Source organism: Trachypithecus francoisi, unplaced genomic scaffold (assembly GCF_009764315.1).
Source record: "Trachypithecus francoisi isolate TF-2019V2 unplaced genomic scaffold, Tfra_2.0 Lachesis_group20, whole genome shotgun sequence".
Classification (NCBI taxonomy): domain Eukaryota; kingdom Metazoa; phylum Chordata; class Mammalia; order Primates; family Cercopithecidae; genus Trachypithecus; species Trachypithecus francoisi.
Genome location: NW_022681466.1, coordinates 33,853,862 through 33,869,522, shown reverse-complemented (window position 1 = coordinate 33,869,522; position 15,661 = coordinate 33,853,862). Strand labels below are relative to the sequence as shown.

The 15,661-nt window shown below is 42.2% G+C and overlaps 2 protein-coding genes across 6 annotated transcripts in view; one reads left to right on the top strand and one right to left on the bottom strand.

The window, feature by feature from the left end:
* Positions 1–11,955, top strand: part of TRIM37 (tripartite motif containing 37) — a 128,095-nt gene extending 116,140 nt beyond the window's left edge. For 4 of the 5 annotated variants that reach the window (XM_033183683.1, XM_033183685.1, XM_033183681.1 and 1 more), the window contains one exon: positions 11,685–11,955. In XM_033183683.1, coding sequence (XP_033039574.1) covers positions 11,685–11,688 — 4 coding nt within the window. In that variant the 3' untranslated portion in view covers positions 11,689–11,955. The remainder of the gene's footprint in view (positions 1–11,684) is intronic. The other variant, XM_033183680.1, reaches the window with a different exon arrangement.
* The window catches only part of PPM1E (protein phosphatase, Mg2+/Mn2+ dependent 1E), a 233,411-nt gene continuing 227,189 nt past the window's right edge, over positions 9,440–15,661 (bottom strand). Inside the window, exon 7 of the mRNA XM_033183687.1 lies at positions 9,440–14,579. Coding sequence (XP_033039578.1) covers positions 13,522–14,579 — 1,058 coding nt within the window. The 3' untranslated portion in view covers positions 9,440–13,521. The remainder of the gene's footprint in view (positions 14,580–15,661) is intronic.

The window sequence follows — 15,661 nt, the reverse complement described above, 5'->3', positions numbered from 1 at the left end:
ACATATCTGTATGTGTGTGTCACTATGACTGTGAGTCTACACTGGTAACAGTTCAACTCCAGTGGCCTCATTCTGGCCTTCCCTCTTATTTAGAATGCCTTTCTCTGACAGGAGCGTAGCTCTCATTAGCTATGATGCATGTATGCACTTGCTCAACCCGAATATACAAGTAGCTTCAGAACCGTTGGCCTCCTGTGGATTCCAGGCTGTGCCCTACAAAAAGCAAATTTACCACCTAAAATATAGTGCTTGTATACAGTTCTTTTAGTCTTTAGCGTTTCAGTATCGTGTCATAACTTTTTTTCAAAGATAACTTAGGTCCTTAGATTCAAAATTACATTAATTCTTTTCTTTCCCATTCCCTTCATTGTGATATTGTGCCTCGTTGGTGTAACAGTTAGGTTCATCTGTTACGGTCTACATTCTCTCCTCCCCCACATATCCTGGTTAATTTGTAAATTTACATACATTAAAATTCAGTCTTTCTGGCATACAGTTCTGTGGGTTTCAACAAATGTCATGTATTCGCCACCACAATACTATACAGAACATTTCAGTCACCCCCAAAATTCCCCTGTGCTGGCCCTTTACAGGTAACCACCTCCCTCCCCTGCAGCTCCTGGCTACCACTGATCTGATCTGATCTGATCTGTTCTCTGCCCTTTTAGTTTTTTGCTTTTCCAGAGAGTCATGTAAACGAGATCACAGTTCGGCCTCTTGCTTCGCAAAGTGCAGTTAAGTTTCACTCATCTTGTGTGAATCAGCACTTCATTCTTTTTTATTGCTGAGTAGTAGTAGTCCACTGTGTGGATACACCACTGTTTATTCATTTGCCCATTTGGGTCATTTCTAGTTTAGGATGATTAGACTCTTGTAAACATTTGGGTATAGATTTTTGTGTGAGTGTAAGCTTTTATTCTCTGGTGTTACATGCTATATTCTTTTTTCATGCTGCTGATAAAGACATACTCGAGACTGGGCATTTTACAAAAGAAAGAGGTTTATTGGACTTACAGTTCCACGTGACTGGGGAGGCCTCACAATCATGGCAAAAGGTAAAAGGCACATCTCACATGGTGGCAGAGGAGAGCTTGTGCAGGGAAACTCCCCCTTATAAAACCATCTGATCTCATGAGACTTACTCAGTATCGTGAGAACAGCACAGGAAAGTCTTGCCTGCATGATTCAGTTACCTCCCACTGGGTCCCTCCCACAATATGTGGGAATTCAAGATGAGATTTGGGTGGGACACAGCCAAACCATACCTGCCTTGGGGCGGGATTGCTGGGTATGTAATAGAGAATCTGGCCTTTGTCCTAGTTCCTGGGAAGTGCCCTCCAAATCCTTGGCATTCCCCAAGTGATAGGAGTTATTTATGGTGGCCCTTGCTAGTTTATGCTAATGAGATGACCCAGGATTGGGGCTGGCTACACCAGAAATGCTGTGGGTGTCATTAGAGAGCTGGGCTCTGAGCCACGTGATAGTCCAGTCCGACTCACTGCCAGTGATGGTTACACCTACATAAGGAAGTTCCAGTAAAAATCTGGATACTTGCCAGGCGCGGGGACTCACGCCTGTAGTCCCAGCACTTTGGGAGGCCAAGGCAGGCGGATTACCTGAGGTCAGGAGTTTGAGACCAACCTGACCAACATGGAGAAACCCCATCTTTACAAAAAATACAAAATTAGCCAGGCGTGGTGGTACCTGGCTGTAATCCCAACTACTTGGGAGACTGAGGCAGAAAAATCACTTGAACCTGGTAGGCAGAGGTTGCCGTGAACCGAGATTGTGCCATTTTACTCCAGCCTGGGCAAAAGGAGTTAAACTCCATCTCAAAACAAAACAAAAAAAAACTGGACACTAAAGCTTGAGTGAGTTTCCCTCTTATTTATACAAGCTACTTGTATATTAGGGTTGAACAAGTACATACATATATCGTAGCTAATGAGAACTAGGCTTCTGTCAGAGAAAGGCATTCTAAATAAGAGGGAAACTCTTACATATTTTTATAAAATATGTAAGTACAGAGCACTGTCAACCAGGGAAATATATCAGTATTCCTGGAGAAGAAGTTGTCCTGAAGTCAAGGGGCCTTCGCATTTGGGACTCTCCCAGGCCTCACCCTATGTATTTCTCCCTTTAGCTGGCTTATTTATAACCTTTTGTCATAATGAAACTCTGATCATAAGTGCATTTCTGAGTTCTGTGAGTTGTTCTAGTCAATTATCAAACCTGAGTAGGATAGCAAAAACGCCCAAATTTGTAATCAGCTGGTCAAAAGTGAGGGTTGCCTCAGGATCCTGGAACTTGGAGCTGGTGTCTGGAATGAGGGCAGTCTTGTGGAAGACTTTGCCCATAACCTGTATGGTTTGACCTAACTCCAGGTAGCTGGTGTCAGCACTCATTGCACTGAGTCATACGGTAAGTTGAGTCTTTACTGAGGCGCTGCCCAGTCTCCACAGTGACATACCATTCTGCATTCCCATCAGTAGCACATGAAAGTACCAGTTGCATCTCACAAACATTTGGCACTGCCAGAAGTTTTCTAGCCATTCTTTTTGGTTTTTCTTCTAACCAACTGAGCTAACCAGCCATTTTGTAGCCATTCTAATAGGTGTGTAATGGTATTTGTTTTGCTAATATTTTGCCTAGAACTTTTCCATCTATATTCAGAGCGATACTGGTCGGAAATTTTCTGTCTTCATCTGATTTGGTGTCAGAGTAATGCTGACCTCGTAAAGTGAGTGTTCTATTTTCTGGAAAAGAAGGTGTAGATTTGGTGTTATTTATTTGTTATTATTTTTTATCTCGGGGCTCACTGCAACCTCCACCTCCCAGGTTCAAGCGATTCTCCTGTCTCAGCATCCCAAGTAGCTGGGATTACAGGCACCTGCCACCACATCCAGCTAATTTTTGTATTTTTAGTAGAGACAAGGTTTCCCCATGTTGGCCAGGCTGGTCTTGAACTCCTGACCTCAGGTGATCCACCCACCTTGGCCTCCCAAGTTGCTGGGATTACAGGCATGAGCCACTGTGCCTGGCCTTATTCTTTAACTGTTTAGTAGAATTCACTAGGGTAACCAACTAGAAGGAAACTTTTTTCTTTTTTTGAGACAGAGTTTTCCTCTTATTGCTCAAGCTGGAGTGCAATAGCGCTACCTCAGCTCACTGCAACCTCCGTGTCCCGGGTGCAAGTGATTCTTCTACCTCAGCCTCCCGAGTAGCTGGGATTACAGGCGTGCACCACCACACCCAGCTCATTTTCTTTATTTTTAGTAGAAATGGGGTTTCACCATGTTAGCCAGGCTGATCTTGAACTCCTAACCTCAGGTGATCTGCCTGCCTCAGCCTCCCAAAGTGCTGGGATTACAGCTGTGAGCCACCACGCCTGGTCAGGAAACTTCTTTTTCTTCGGTGTGGTGTGGTTGGTATTTACCTTGCTTGGTGTGGTCTGATTTTTTTTTCTTTTTTTTTTTTTTTTTTGAGACAGAGTTTCGCTCTGTTGCCCAGGCTGGAGTGCAGTGGCGCAATCTCAGCTCACTGCAACCTCTGCCTCCCAGGTTCAAGTGATTCTCCTGCCTCAGCCACCTGAGTAGCTGGGATTACAGGCATGCGCCACCACGCCCAACTAATTTTTTGTATTTTTAGTAGAGAAAGGATTTCACCATGTTGGTCAGGCTGGTCTCGAACTCCTGACCTTGTGATCCGCCCGCCTCAGCCTCCCAAAGTGCTGGGGTTACAGGCGTGAGCCACCAGGCCCGGCCTTGATTTTGTTTTTTATTTTGAGACAGAGTCCTGCTCTGTCACCTGGGCTGAAGTGCAGTGGCTTGATCTCAGCTCACTGCGACCTCCACCTCCCAGGTTCACATGATTCTTGTGCCTCAACCTCCCTAGTAGCTGGGATTACAGGTGTGCACCACCATGCTCAGCTAATTTTTGTATTTTTAGTAGAGACAGGGTTTCTCCATGTTGCTCAAGCTGTTTTCAAACTCCTGGCCTCTAGTGATCCACTTGCCTCGGCCTCCTAAAGTGCTAGGATTACAGGTGTGAGCCACCATGCCTAGCCTTTTTTTTTTTTTTTGAGACAAGGTCTTGCTCTGTCACCCAGGCTGGAGAGCAGTGGCACAATCACAGCTCACTGCATCCTCAACCCTCCTGGTCTCAAGCAATCCTCCCACCTCAGCCTCCCGAGTAGCTGGGACTGTAAGCCACGTACCATATCCAGCTAATTTTTTTTTTTTTCAGAGAGAGTCTCACTGCATTGCCCAGGCTGGTCTTGAACTCCTAAGTTTAAGCTATCCTCCCACCTCAGCCAACCAATGTGCTGGGATTACAGGTGTAATCCACCTCGCCTAGCTTTGCTTGGTGTTCTCTGAGTTTCTTCTATCTGTGGTTTTGTGTCTGTCATTAATTTTGGGAAACTCTAAGCCATTATTTCTTCAAATATTTCTTCTGCCCATTATCTTCTGCCCAAAATTAGCCAGGCGTGGTGGTGCATGCCTGTAATCCCAACTACTTGGGAGACTGAGGCATTATCTTTCTCTTGTCCTTCTAGGATTCTAGTTGTGCATATTTTACATAGATACTGTTCCACAGCTTTTGGATGTTACGTTCTGGGTTGATTTTATTTTTCCTTCATTTTTTTCTGTTGTGTTTCAGTTAAGGTAATTTTTGTTAACTTATCTTCAAGTTTTACTGATTTTCTTTTCAGCAGTTTAGAGCCTACTGATGAGCCAACTAAAAGCATTCATCATCTCTGTTATGGTATTTTTCATGTCTTACATTTCTATTAATATTTAATTATAGGTTCCATCACTTTGCTGTAATCACCCATATGATCTTGCATAGTATCCACCATTTTTCTTGACATATTAACTTTTTTTTTTTTTTTTTGAGAGAGAGTCTCACTCTGTCACCCAGACTGGGTGCAGTGGTGCGATCTTGGCTCACTGCAACCTCCATCTTCTGGGTTCAAGCAATTCTTCTGCCTCAGCCTCCCAAATAGCTGGGACTACAGGCTTGCACCACCACGCCTGGCTAATTTTTGTATTTTTAGTAGAGACAGGGTTTCGCCATGTTGACCAGGCTGGACTTGAACTCCTGACCTCAGGCGATCCTCGTGCCTTGGCCTACCAAAACCATAATTTTTTTAAGTTCTCTCTTACTTCCAAAATCTGTTATCTGAGTCTGGTTCTGATGATTGTTTCATGTCTTCAGAATGTTTTCTTCTTGGCTTTTCATATAGCTCTATATATTTTGTTAAAAGGGACACATCTCACATAGGACAAGATACTTTGGTGAATAGTTTCTACACCTGAAAGTGAGGAGGCCTTTCCTGCTGTGAAGACTTTTGTTGCAGAGGTTGAATTAATGTATTATGGCTGGTGGAAAAGTAATTGCGGTTTTCGCATTTTTTAATGGCAAGAACCAAAATTACTTTTGTGCCAGCCTAACAGTAGTTAGGAGTTGTGCGTGTTTCAAGATTGGATTTGCTATGATTTTCCTTAGTGGTCTCGAGTTCCTGTGAGGATACGTTGTATTTCTGATTGGGGTTGGATACCAGAGCACTGTGTTTCTGACCCTGAGTTTCCAGGCTCAGAAGCTTTGTGCTTCCCTTGCTCTGCTGTCCTCCTCCTGGAAATACTCTGCTGTTACTTGAACTGTAACGGGGGCTGGGGAGGAGCTGGCGTTCTTGGATTAAGTTGCAGTTTTAGGCAGTGTGTCTTAGGGTTTGGGAGGGTCTCCGTTTACTTGCCCCATCCCAGCTAATGACTGCCCCAGCCACGCAACCTCCAGATGAGGTGTGTCCTCACCATCACCACCAGTGGTATTTCTGCCCCTCCTCCGGGATGGGGCTTTTTCCCTCTGCCACAGTGACTTTTCACCAGTGTCCAGACGGCAACAGTATTTGTGCCCCTTTTCCCTCATAGAATGCTTTTGTTCTGTGGATGAGAGAAAGCATATGGTAAGTTCCTTTACCCATGACCAAGGCCGCTGTATACTTCCCTGGGTGTGTGCGTCACAGCTGACACTTCTTAGGGCTCTTTCCAGTGTTTTCTCTGAGCCCCTGGTAGAGATTGTGTTTTTTTTTTTTTTTTTGAGAGGAGTCTCGCTCTGTCGCCCAGGCTGGAGTGCAGTGGCCGGATCTCAGCTTACTGCAAGCTCCGCCTCCCGGGTTCACGCCATTCTCCTGCCTCAGCCTCCCGAGTAGCTGGGACTACAGGCGCCCGCCACCTCGCCCGGCTAGCTTTTTTTTTGTATTTTTTAGTAGAGACGGGGTTTCACCATGTTAGCCAGGATGATCTCGATCTCCTGACCTCGTGATCCGCCCGTCTCGGCCTCCCAAAGTGCTGGGATTACAGGCTTGAGCCACCGCGCCCGGCCGCCCCTGGTAGAGATTGTGAAGAAAAAGCCTGGAAGATACGGCGACTCCCTCAGTTTCTGCAGGCCCCTGGGTCTTAACACTCTTGCAGCCCATATCCTGCCTTCACCAATCACTTTTAGGAAGGCTGTTCTTTTCAGTGTCTGTTTACAACGACCCTACCGAAACTAGTGCTAATGTCTTCTCTCCCCTTGCAGGCAACTGCCCCTCTCCGTTTGGGGCCATTTGGTTACTCTGCAACCTCAACTTTCCAATGGATTTGAAAAAAAGTCCTAATTTATAGTTCATCTGGCTCATTTGCATTGTAAGGGTGGAAGAAATGCTCCTTCTACCCCTACATCCCAGAGTGGAAGCTGGAAGTGCTGTGATTTAAATATATATATATGTAAAATACACATTTTATTGAATGTAAAACATGAGTGTAATTAATTCTAAAACCAGACTTCAGAAAATCATGAGCCATTTTTAATTTTTTATCTAAATTTTTTAATGTTTAAATTATAAAGGTGATAAGATTAGAGAAATTTGGGAAATAGAAAACCCCAAGAGCTATTTTCTTTTTTGCATATTCATTTGAATCTTTATGTGGTAATATTTTTAGATTTCTCCTCATTCTACCTCTCATTCTCACATCTACCAATACATGCCTTCATAGTCTAGATTTATAGAAGTTTTAGAACTCTCCCTAGGGATGCTTAAGAGCAAATGATAAGATTAACCACAGTGTAGTTTGGACATCAATTGTACGGGCTGCTCTCTTTCTAAAATCCTTTTCTCTGCCTGGCATGTTGACCAGGAGTCTCCTTTCCATTCCTGCTCTGCCGACCCTGCTGGCCAGAGTCCTTGCCCGAGACCTTCAGGTCAGTCAGTGTTTCCTGGTGTGCATTTGGGAAAGGCTGCTCCATACACTCACATCCCACTGGGTTTCATTTGACCTGGTGAGCCCGTAGCAATTCGATTTGGCTTAATTGGCCACCCCTAATCCTGTAGCTGTCATACTACTCAATGTAATGACTAGCAGGGACAATTTTTTCATCTTTAGTTAAACTCCAGTTACTCATTTGGAAAATGGCTTCTCCAAATGTGTATCATTCTTGACAGTTTTTCACATTTGTTTCCCTGGTCCTAAAGCAAGATTATAAAAATCAAATAGAACCTGTGTGTGAGGGCCCTTGTTTGCACAATGAGGAGAAGACACACCTCATCTGGAGGTTGCATGACTGGGGCAGCATCCTACAGCTCCGCATAAGAGGCAGCTCAACCAACTGCCCAGGGAAGAGCGCTTCTTCTGAAGCCAACAGTTGGGGCTCTCAGAAAAGAATGTGACGTTTGAAATGTAAATAAGGGATCTTCCATAAGGTTATTCCTAGGCCAAGCAAAGGGAGGTTCCCTAAAGCACAATAGAAAAAATGTTCTTTACTAATTGCTGTTAAGATGACAGATGGGGCCGGGCATGGTGGCTCACGTCTGTAAATCCCAGCACTTTGGGAGGCCAAGGCAGGCAAATCATTTGAGGTCAGGTGTTCAAGACCAGTCTGGCCAACATGGCAAAACCCGGTCTCTACTAAAAATACAAAAGCCAGGCGTGGTAGCCCGCGCCTATAATCCCAGCATCTTGGGAGACCGAGGCACAAGAATTTCTTGAACCTGGGAGGCAGAGGTTGCAGTGAGCTGAGATTGCACCACTGCACTCTAGCCAGGGTGACAGAGCAGGACTTTTGTCTCAAAAAAAAAAAAAAAAGATGGAACCTTGCAATGAAAAAGAAAATGATGCACTTTGGGAGGCCAAGGTGGGAGGGTGGATCACCTGAAGTCAGGAGTTCGACACCAGCCTGGCCAACATGGTGAAACCCCGTCTCTACCATGAGCTGGGCGTGGTGGCGTGTGCCTGTAATCCCAGCTACTTGGGAGACTGAGGCAGGAAAATCGCTTGAACCTGGGAGGCGGAGGTTGTGGTGAGCCAGGATCACATCACTGCACTTCAGCTTGGGTGACAGAATGAAACCATCTCAAAAGAAGGAAAGGAAAGGAAATGATGCACCCTGACAGCAACAGGGGGCGGGTGTGGGGGAAATGCTCAGTTATGCAGCTTGTCGGCACAGACAGCCATTTCTGATAATTTGGTAAGTTGGGTTTTCTATGATGTTCAAATGATTTTACCGTACCTAGTGGTTCCCTTCTGTCTTGCTGTGTGCTGCTGCTTCAGAAAGAGGTGTTCCTTTTGATCTAAATAATACTATATTTTAGGGAATGTTTTCAAGTGTAACACTTTTTAATCAAAATGTTCTTTTTCTGTCATTCCCTGCTTTAGTAAGCCCTTCAAATATGTCATTCTTTCAAAACTTCACCTTTTATTTTTTCCTCAATTGTTGCTTCATTTGGTTCTATATAAAGTCATGCCAAGGACTAAATGAATTTAGGGAATTAGGAATCGAAGATTTTTGAAACTATGTAAAATTAATTGTAAAGGCCTTACTGGTAGGGAGGAGGAGAACAGTGCAGTGTATTGACAAGGTTGACTCGTTTGTAAGGTCAGTTCCCTCCCTTCAGAAGCAGGTGTCCTAAGTGACTTCCCTCCCCCACATTCTTTTTGTCTCTATCTCCTTTACTCACTTATCAGCAATCCTTGGGAGGCTTTCCACCACAGCTCACCTGATTATTTCCTTACTTTCTTCTAGCTTGAAACTCAAAGAGGCTAAGCGAAAGGGGAAAGCTTGCTTAGATGCAGAGTTCTAAGAATGAAGTAGTTGGGAGATTTGATGACCCACCGCTTAGTCCTTGGCAGGTCCAGTTCCTCTTCTCTTTTAGGATTCTAACACCGCTCCCTCTCCTCGCAGTTCACCTCATGAAGAGAACATGTATAAGGCTAAATACCTCTCTTCTGGGGTAAAATAATGTTACAGCAGCATTTAGCAAATCTTTTTAAATGTTCCAAGCTTCCAAACTTAAGAAAACGTCCATCTGAGGATTTTATTTCCCAGTTCTGAAGGAATCCACACAAATTTAAACACTAAATAACTTACCTTTCCTTTAAATAAAAAGACAAATGACTACTGGTTTTAAATTGCTGGGTTTTATTAATTGGCAAAATTTCAACATACTTCTTACCTGAATGAACAGTTGTAATAAAATATGAAGGATCACTCATGACTACAACTGAACTCAAAAGTTAGCTGTAGAGCAGATCTGTGAATTGATGAATTTACTTGGTAAGAAATAATTGACTTCATTCGCTTCACTCCATAGAGAATTCTTTGCAGAGAAATGTTATGAACAAGAGAACAAAGCCTGTCTCTCACCAAAGAGCACCTAGAGTAAGAGTTTACAATGATGTATCTGGATTATCTAATTCATCAAAGTTTATTTCCTTTTCAAAAACAACTGCTTTGTCAGTCTGGAGTTCCCTGTCCTATTTCATGTTTTCTAATTAGTACAATAAATAGTCTTCAAAATAGAAGATAAAATGCTGCTACAGGAAGTAACAATTGTTTTTCAACACCATACCATTTGTCTGGAAAATCATTGTGTTATAATACTGGCAGTATCTTACTTTGTTTTGCAAGAGACATTTAAGCTATTTGCAGATCAGAATAGAAGAGTGGGCATTTGTCCTTTAACATCACGTGATTTTCAAAGGTGAAAAAAATTTCTTTTACTAACGTATGATTCAAAGAAAAATGGTATCAAAGTATGGACAAAACTATAGTATTCCCTTTTAGAGCCTTGCTTAGTTAAGAATGTTCACTGAGTGAATAAATTAGGTTTAAAAATTAAAACAATAATTTAGGTCATTTTCCCACAAAGCCTTAGCAAGGATTTGATGGGGAAGTACTTGAACCATAGCAGTTTTATCTGTAAACACTGAACTTGGCCATGCATCATTTTCATCTGCCCACTGGATGTTGCACTTCTCACTGGCACAGTGTTCAACAGTAGAGTGTGGTTGTCATGAAAATGCAGTATTGACACTATACCACTATAAATGTGGTCAAAATTAGACTCAGTGTTGACATTGACATTGTTGCCATCGTCCTTGGAAAAGGTGTTACTTTCAAGGAGCCTCCTAAATGCAACAGTAACTTTAATCATAATAATTCAAGGACAATGGATGGCACTTCTAGGTAAAGAAAAGGTATATACATAAGAGTTTCTACCCATCCTCTTTAGTACAGACCTAAATGGGATTAGTAGCCCCAGTGTGTGTTGCTGTAGTGTTGCCTAACCTCATATCCCTCAAAAGTACACATCTAGAAATTGAACAAAGGAAACCTTTAAATTGGGGACTGAGTCCCTTTGAAACTCACAGTGAATGTACAAGGAGTTTGTAATGACTTCAGTTGGTGACCTGAAGTCTGTTTCCCTAACCAGTACTACACTCTTGTTTGGATTTATTTTACTATTTCCTATTCTAACAAAACTTGTTTAGCAGGCAAACAGATTGATGCAGACCATGTTAAATTGAAAAAGTGATACTGCCACTCTTTAAGGATTGAGTGTAGAACTTTCACCACCACTAAATTACACAATGAATAAAAATACAAAACACATAATTCACAGACTATACCTCAGCATTAACAGTTTATATGTATTATATAGATACTTTTATATCTGTCTAATATTTTTACAATCACCAGATACACCATCATTAAATACAAGTTACAGAAATATGTAGATACCATTAGTTAGAGGGTTACTTATTGCTTACGTCAGCAAGCAGCAAATAAGGGCACAGGATTTAAACTGAAGGGAACTACTTCCTATCACCAGTGGCGTTAAGATACAACACTGCATTTCACAAAGCACTGCTTTTTATCTAGTTTGTAGAACCAAGAGCAGCATATATCAGACCAATAACCACTATTTTAGTATGTATTATAGAATTTTAAAGGATTTACCTTACAAATGGTACCTAACTACTCTATAAATATGCATGTTGTGAACAAATGAATAGTTGCTATTTTTTACAATATTGGTTTATAATGACCACACTAGAACTACTTTGCTTTATTTTCTAGAGAGCTAATGGCATGAGAAATGAGTTAACACTGCTGTGTAGTCGGACCTACAAAATCCACACCCTTAAAGATGGGTCTGTTTGTCCCCGTTTTGCCCAGCCGTTTTCTTCCCCACTGAGGAAGCCTAGCGTGTGAAACTTTTTCCCTTTACCTTCTTCATTCTGATCAAAAGCATTACCGATAGACAACAATAGAAATTTTAAAAAGCTTTTTTTTTTACTTCACTAAGCACTTTGGACTATAATGTGTACCAATAGTCTGCTGCCTCTGTTTTCTTGTTTTCTTAGATAATTTGATTTGAAACTGACACTGCACCTGATGGGTTAACAAGATCTAGGCTTCAGAAAGTGACAGCTATGAGTGAGGACCATGTGTAGGGCAAAGCCTCAGAATGATGAAGGTTCCAGTGCTATAGTTGGGGCCATGCTGACTCCTTTTCAACCATTTGTCACAGACTTGAGAAGAAGAAATGACTTCAAAATCAAGAGAAAACAAATACTGAAAGTCTCTACTTACATCCAAATTTTTAAAAATAAAATCTGTAGATTAACAATGTGATCATTGCTAAAGTGAAGCTGTTTTTGTCTATTTGATATAGCTCTACTGGTACCCAAAATATGCCAGTCATCTATGTCTTTAAAATTCAGGGATTTTCTGTTATGGGCCTGGGGAGCATGTACTATCCTCTAAACACATGATTAGGTGGGGGACACTTCTTAGCGAGAGCGCTCACCCTTGTGAGTGAGCACTCCAGAGGTGCCACCCGTGGGCATTGGCCAGGCTGGTCTGCAGTTGACTAGGGCAGGGTAACACCAAGACATTCGTGATTCTCAGAGGATCAGAGGCTGCTTCACTTAATGAATGAATCTGATAGTTTATTTGTTGTCTTTAGTTGACAACATGCTTCTGGCTTGAAACTGCAGAAATAGCAAAAAGACAGTTTCAAAATATCAAATACAATATTGAAATGAGAAGCACGTGTCCTCTCTCTGCGGTCTGAAGCTACATGTAAGCAGGACACTGATGTGTCTTCCAGTTACAACTAAACAGACCTGGCTGTCAGTCATCTGCATTCTCAGTGGCTTCTGGGCTCACTTCAGGCAATACTTTCAGCCTCCTTCATGCTGATTACTTCACTCCCTTGGGGGAAATAATTTTAGAGAAGATAAAAGTAGCATTTTTCATTCTCTAAAATCACTTTTTATTTTATAGTGGTACATGCCTTTGCTGTCTGAACTAAAAAAAAAGACAAAATACAGAAATGCTTTCGATTTTCTTTGTAAATGGCATTTTGACTCTATAGTGTATTTGTACCTGACATCATCTCCGTTAAATCAGTTTTATTCCTGAGATGAGGGTACAGTGGAAAACACATTAGCATCATAGATTAAAACCAGTTGACAGTGGTCTCCTAAAATGCTAAATAATAAAAATTCCACCAAAAGCACCATAACAGGTTATGAAACTCCCAAATAACTACAGCCCTAGGAAATATTTTTTAATTAAAAAAAGTTCATAGTCTTTTATGTTACAGGAAAAAAATCCATAAATCTTTCGGACTATAAACCGCCTCACAAGTCTGAGAATATGACAGTTTTACACTGATTTACCACTTTCATTATTGTCCGTTAAAATCCATATGGCTTTTAGTCTTTCACCTACCCAAAAAGGTTAGGGGGCAGGGGGTTCCTTCATAGTGCCCAGGATTTTGAGGGACATTTCCCAACCAAATTTAATTTAGCATTAAATTTTCCATAGACATATTAGGCACATCAGACCAGATTTCAACCACATTGAGATTTCAACACTGTATATCCTGACTGAAATAACTAACTCGAAAGCCTCCACTAGTGACATGAAGGGATGGTGGGAAGGGGGTTTTATATAGGTGTCGAGACACATCACAGGGACCAGTGTGTAATTTTGCAAGTGAAACTGCCAATACTTTTTTTTAGATTGCAAACACTGTACTTTGAGTTTCCTAGAGATCTATTTACATTGAAGAATTGAGCCATCCATGGATTCATAATGAAGCACATATGTTTTAGAAATGTCTACCTTGTTTCTACTCTGATAGTGGTGTTTTTATTGGGGGAGACCTAGCTAACCTACTTGAAAGAAAAATTATTCTATTTTATAGCTCCAAGGAAGATCTGGGCATGGAATATCATGAGTCTTTCTGAGCTTCCTCATGTTTTCACTGTACCCTTTCCAACTATTTTGCCTCCATGGCAGAGAATGTCTTATCCTATTTCTCTTCCCACTTCCAGTAAGTGAGGACAGGCTAGTGCCTATTTTGTGGGAAGGCTCTTGAGCAGAGAGAAATGAATAAAACTTTGGATTAAACCTGAATCTGTGCCACTTCTTTGAGTAGTGGTGGCGTAAATGAGACAATCTAGAAACTCTCTTTCCCGGGAATTTGAACTGTTCATTTTCCAACCCTGAACAGACAAGAGACAAGCTCTCCATTCCGTATATCTGCTCCCCTGTTGAACCCAAATTGAAAGCAGCGGGAAACTCTCCAGCACCACTCCATTCAGGCAATGATGACTGAACTGATTTTTTCTCCATCATTAACTCATTAATAAGATTGGCTTTCTTTGGTGCACCAGGACCAAACATTTCAACTGGTGGCAAAAACTGGGCACTGTGAGGTTTGCTTGCTTCTACTTGTGTGAGATCTAGGTAGCCTGGGTCTTCCAGCACGTTGATTTGGGACCCTGGGCTCAGACTAGTTCTATCAGTGAATGAATCCACACGCCCATCATAGCCTAGATCGGCTGGTGCTGAGCACTGGTGCTGAGGCCAAGGGCGTTTGCACTCTCCATGATTCTCCTTATCATCCCCACCATCTTCTTGCCCTCCTTGAAAAGAGTTCTCTGTCCAATCTGATTCCTCACTAACATTTACAGCTTTGTTCATGTCCCTCAGGAATACCACAATAACCGTGATGTTATCACTTGACCCAGCATCACGAGCTGATGCCACTAACTTGTGGGCAACCATGCTGCTGTCTCCGTTATTCTCTTTCAGGTGGTCGGACACAACTTTCACTGCCTCATCAGGGTTCACGGTGTCATAGAAGCCATCACAGGCCAGAATGAGGTAGTCTTCGGTCCCATCCAGAACAGTGGAGGCAGAATCTGCATCCCCACAGATATATGGCTTATGTTCAGCATCTCCTGCGGGAAGCAGAGTGTAGGGGCATCATTAGCCTTTGCTTTACCTTGCATGCTAAGAACGTTTATGACCAATGCCATGACTCTGATCACAATTTACTGGATTGTGAACTGAATTGACTGGAAAGAATTTATAAAATAGTTTTTGACAAAATACTTAAATTCTCTGGTAATCAGATCTGCTTACTCCTTACTCCCAGTTAAATAATTGCTAAGTTACTGGGCATAAGTCCTTACCTAGCTTAGACTCTGAATCTGCACCTCTGGCTATGATTTAGGCTTAGCTGAGTGTAACAACAATGTCAGATCTAAGTTTGTTGCTGTACTGAAAAATTCAGTACACTATGTAGAAAAACGTGGTTGATTTAGTAGATATGTTCTTTTGCAGGTGGTTTTGATTTAGTTGAAATTTGAAAACAAGTTCACATTGAAAGAAACAAACCAAAGCTCTGATCATTCTCTTCATTAAATCATTTTTGTTCTATTCCTGTTTAGAAATCAATAAATAGTTTCATGCTGCGAGCACAAAGGAAGGTTTGAGTTACACGAGATTATATAAATCAAGTCTAACTCCCTTAAGCCAGGAAGAGTTATGTGGCTGACCCAAGCCCTCACACATGGGAGCTGAATGCAGTTTTCTTGATTCCCAACCCACTTGGCTTTCTATTTTTTTTTTTTTTTTTTTTTGAGACGGAGTCTCGCTCTGCCGCCCAGGCTGGAGTGCAGTGGCCGGATCTCAGCTCACTGCAAGCTCCGCCTCCTGGGTTTACGCCATTCTCCTGCCTCAGCCTCCCGAGTAGCTGGGACTACAGGCGCCCGCCACCTCGCCCGGCTAGTTTTTTGTATTTTTTAGTAGAGATGGGGTTTCACCGTGTTAGTTAGCCAGGATGGTCTCGATCTCCTGACCTCGTGATCCACCCGTCTCAGCCTCCCAAAGTGCTGGGATTACAGGCTTCAGCCACCGCGCCCGGCCAGCTTTCTATTTTTTAATGGTGCTTTTACCCGTAACTTCTAAAGAACAGACAAAATGTATGGCCATTTTTCTCTCATATTTAGAGATTGCCATATTCTTCATATGGCTCTGA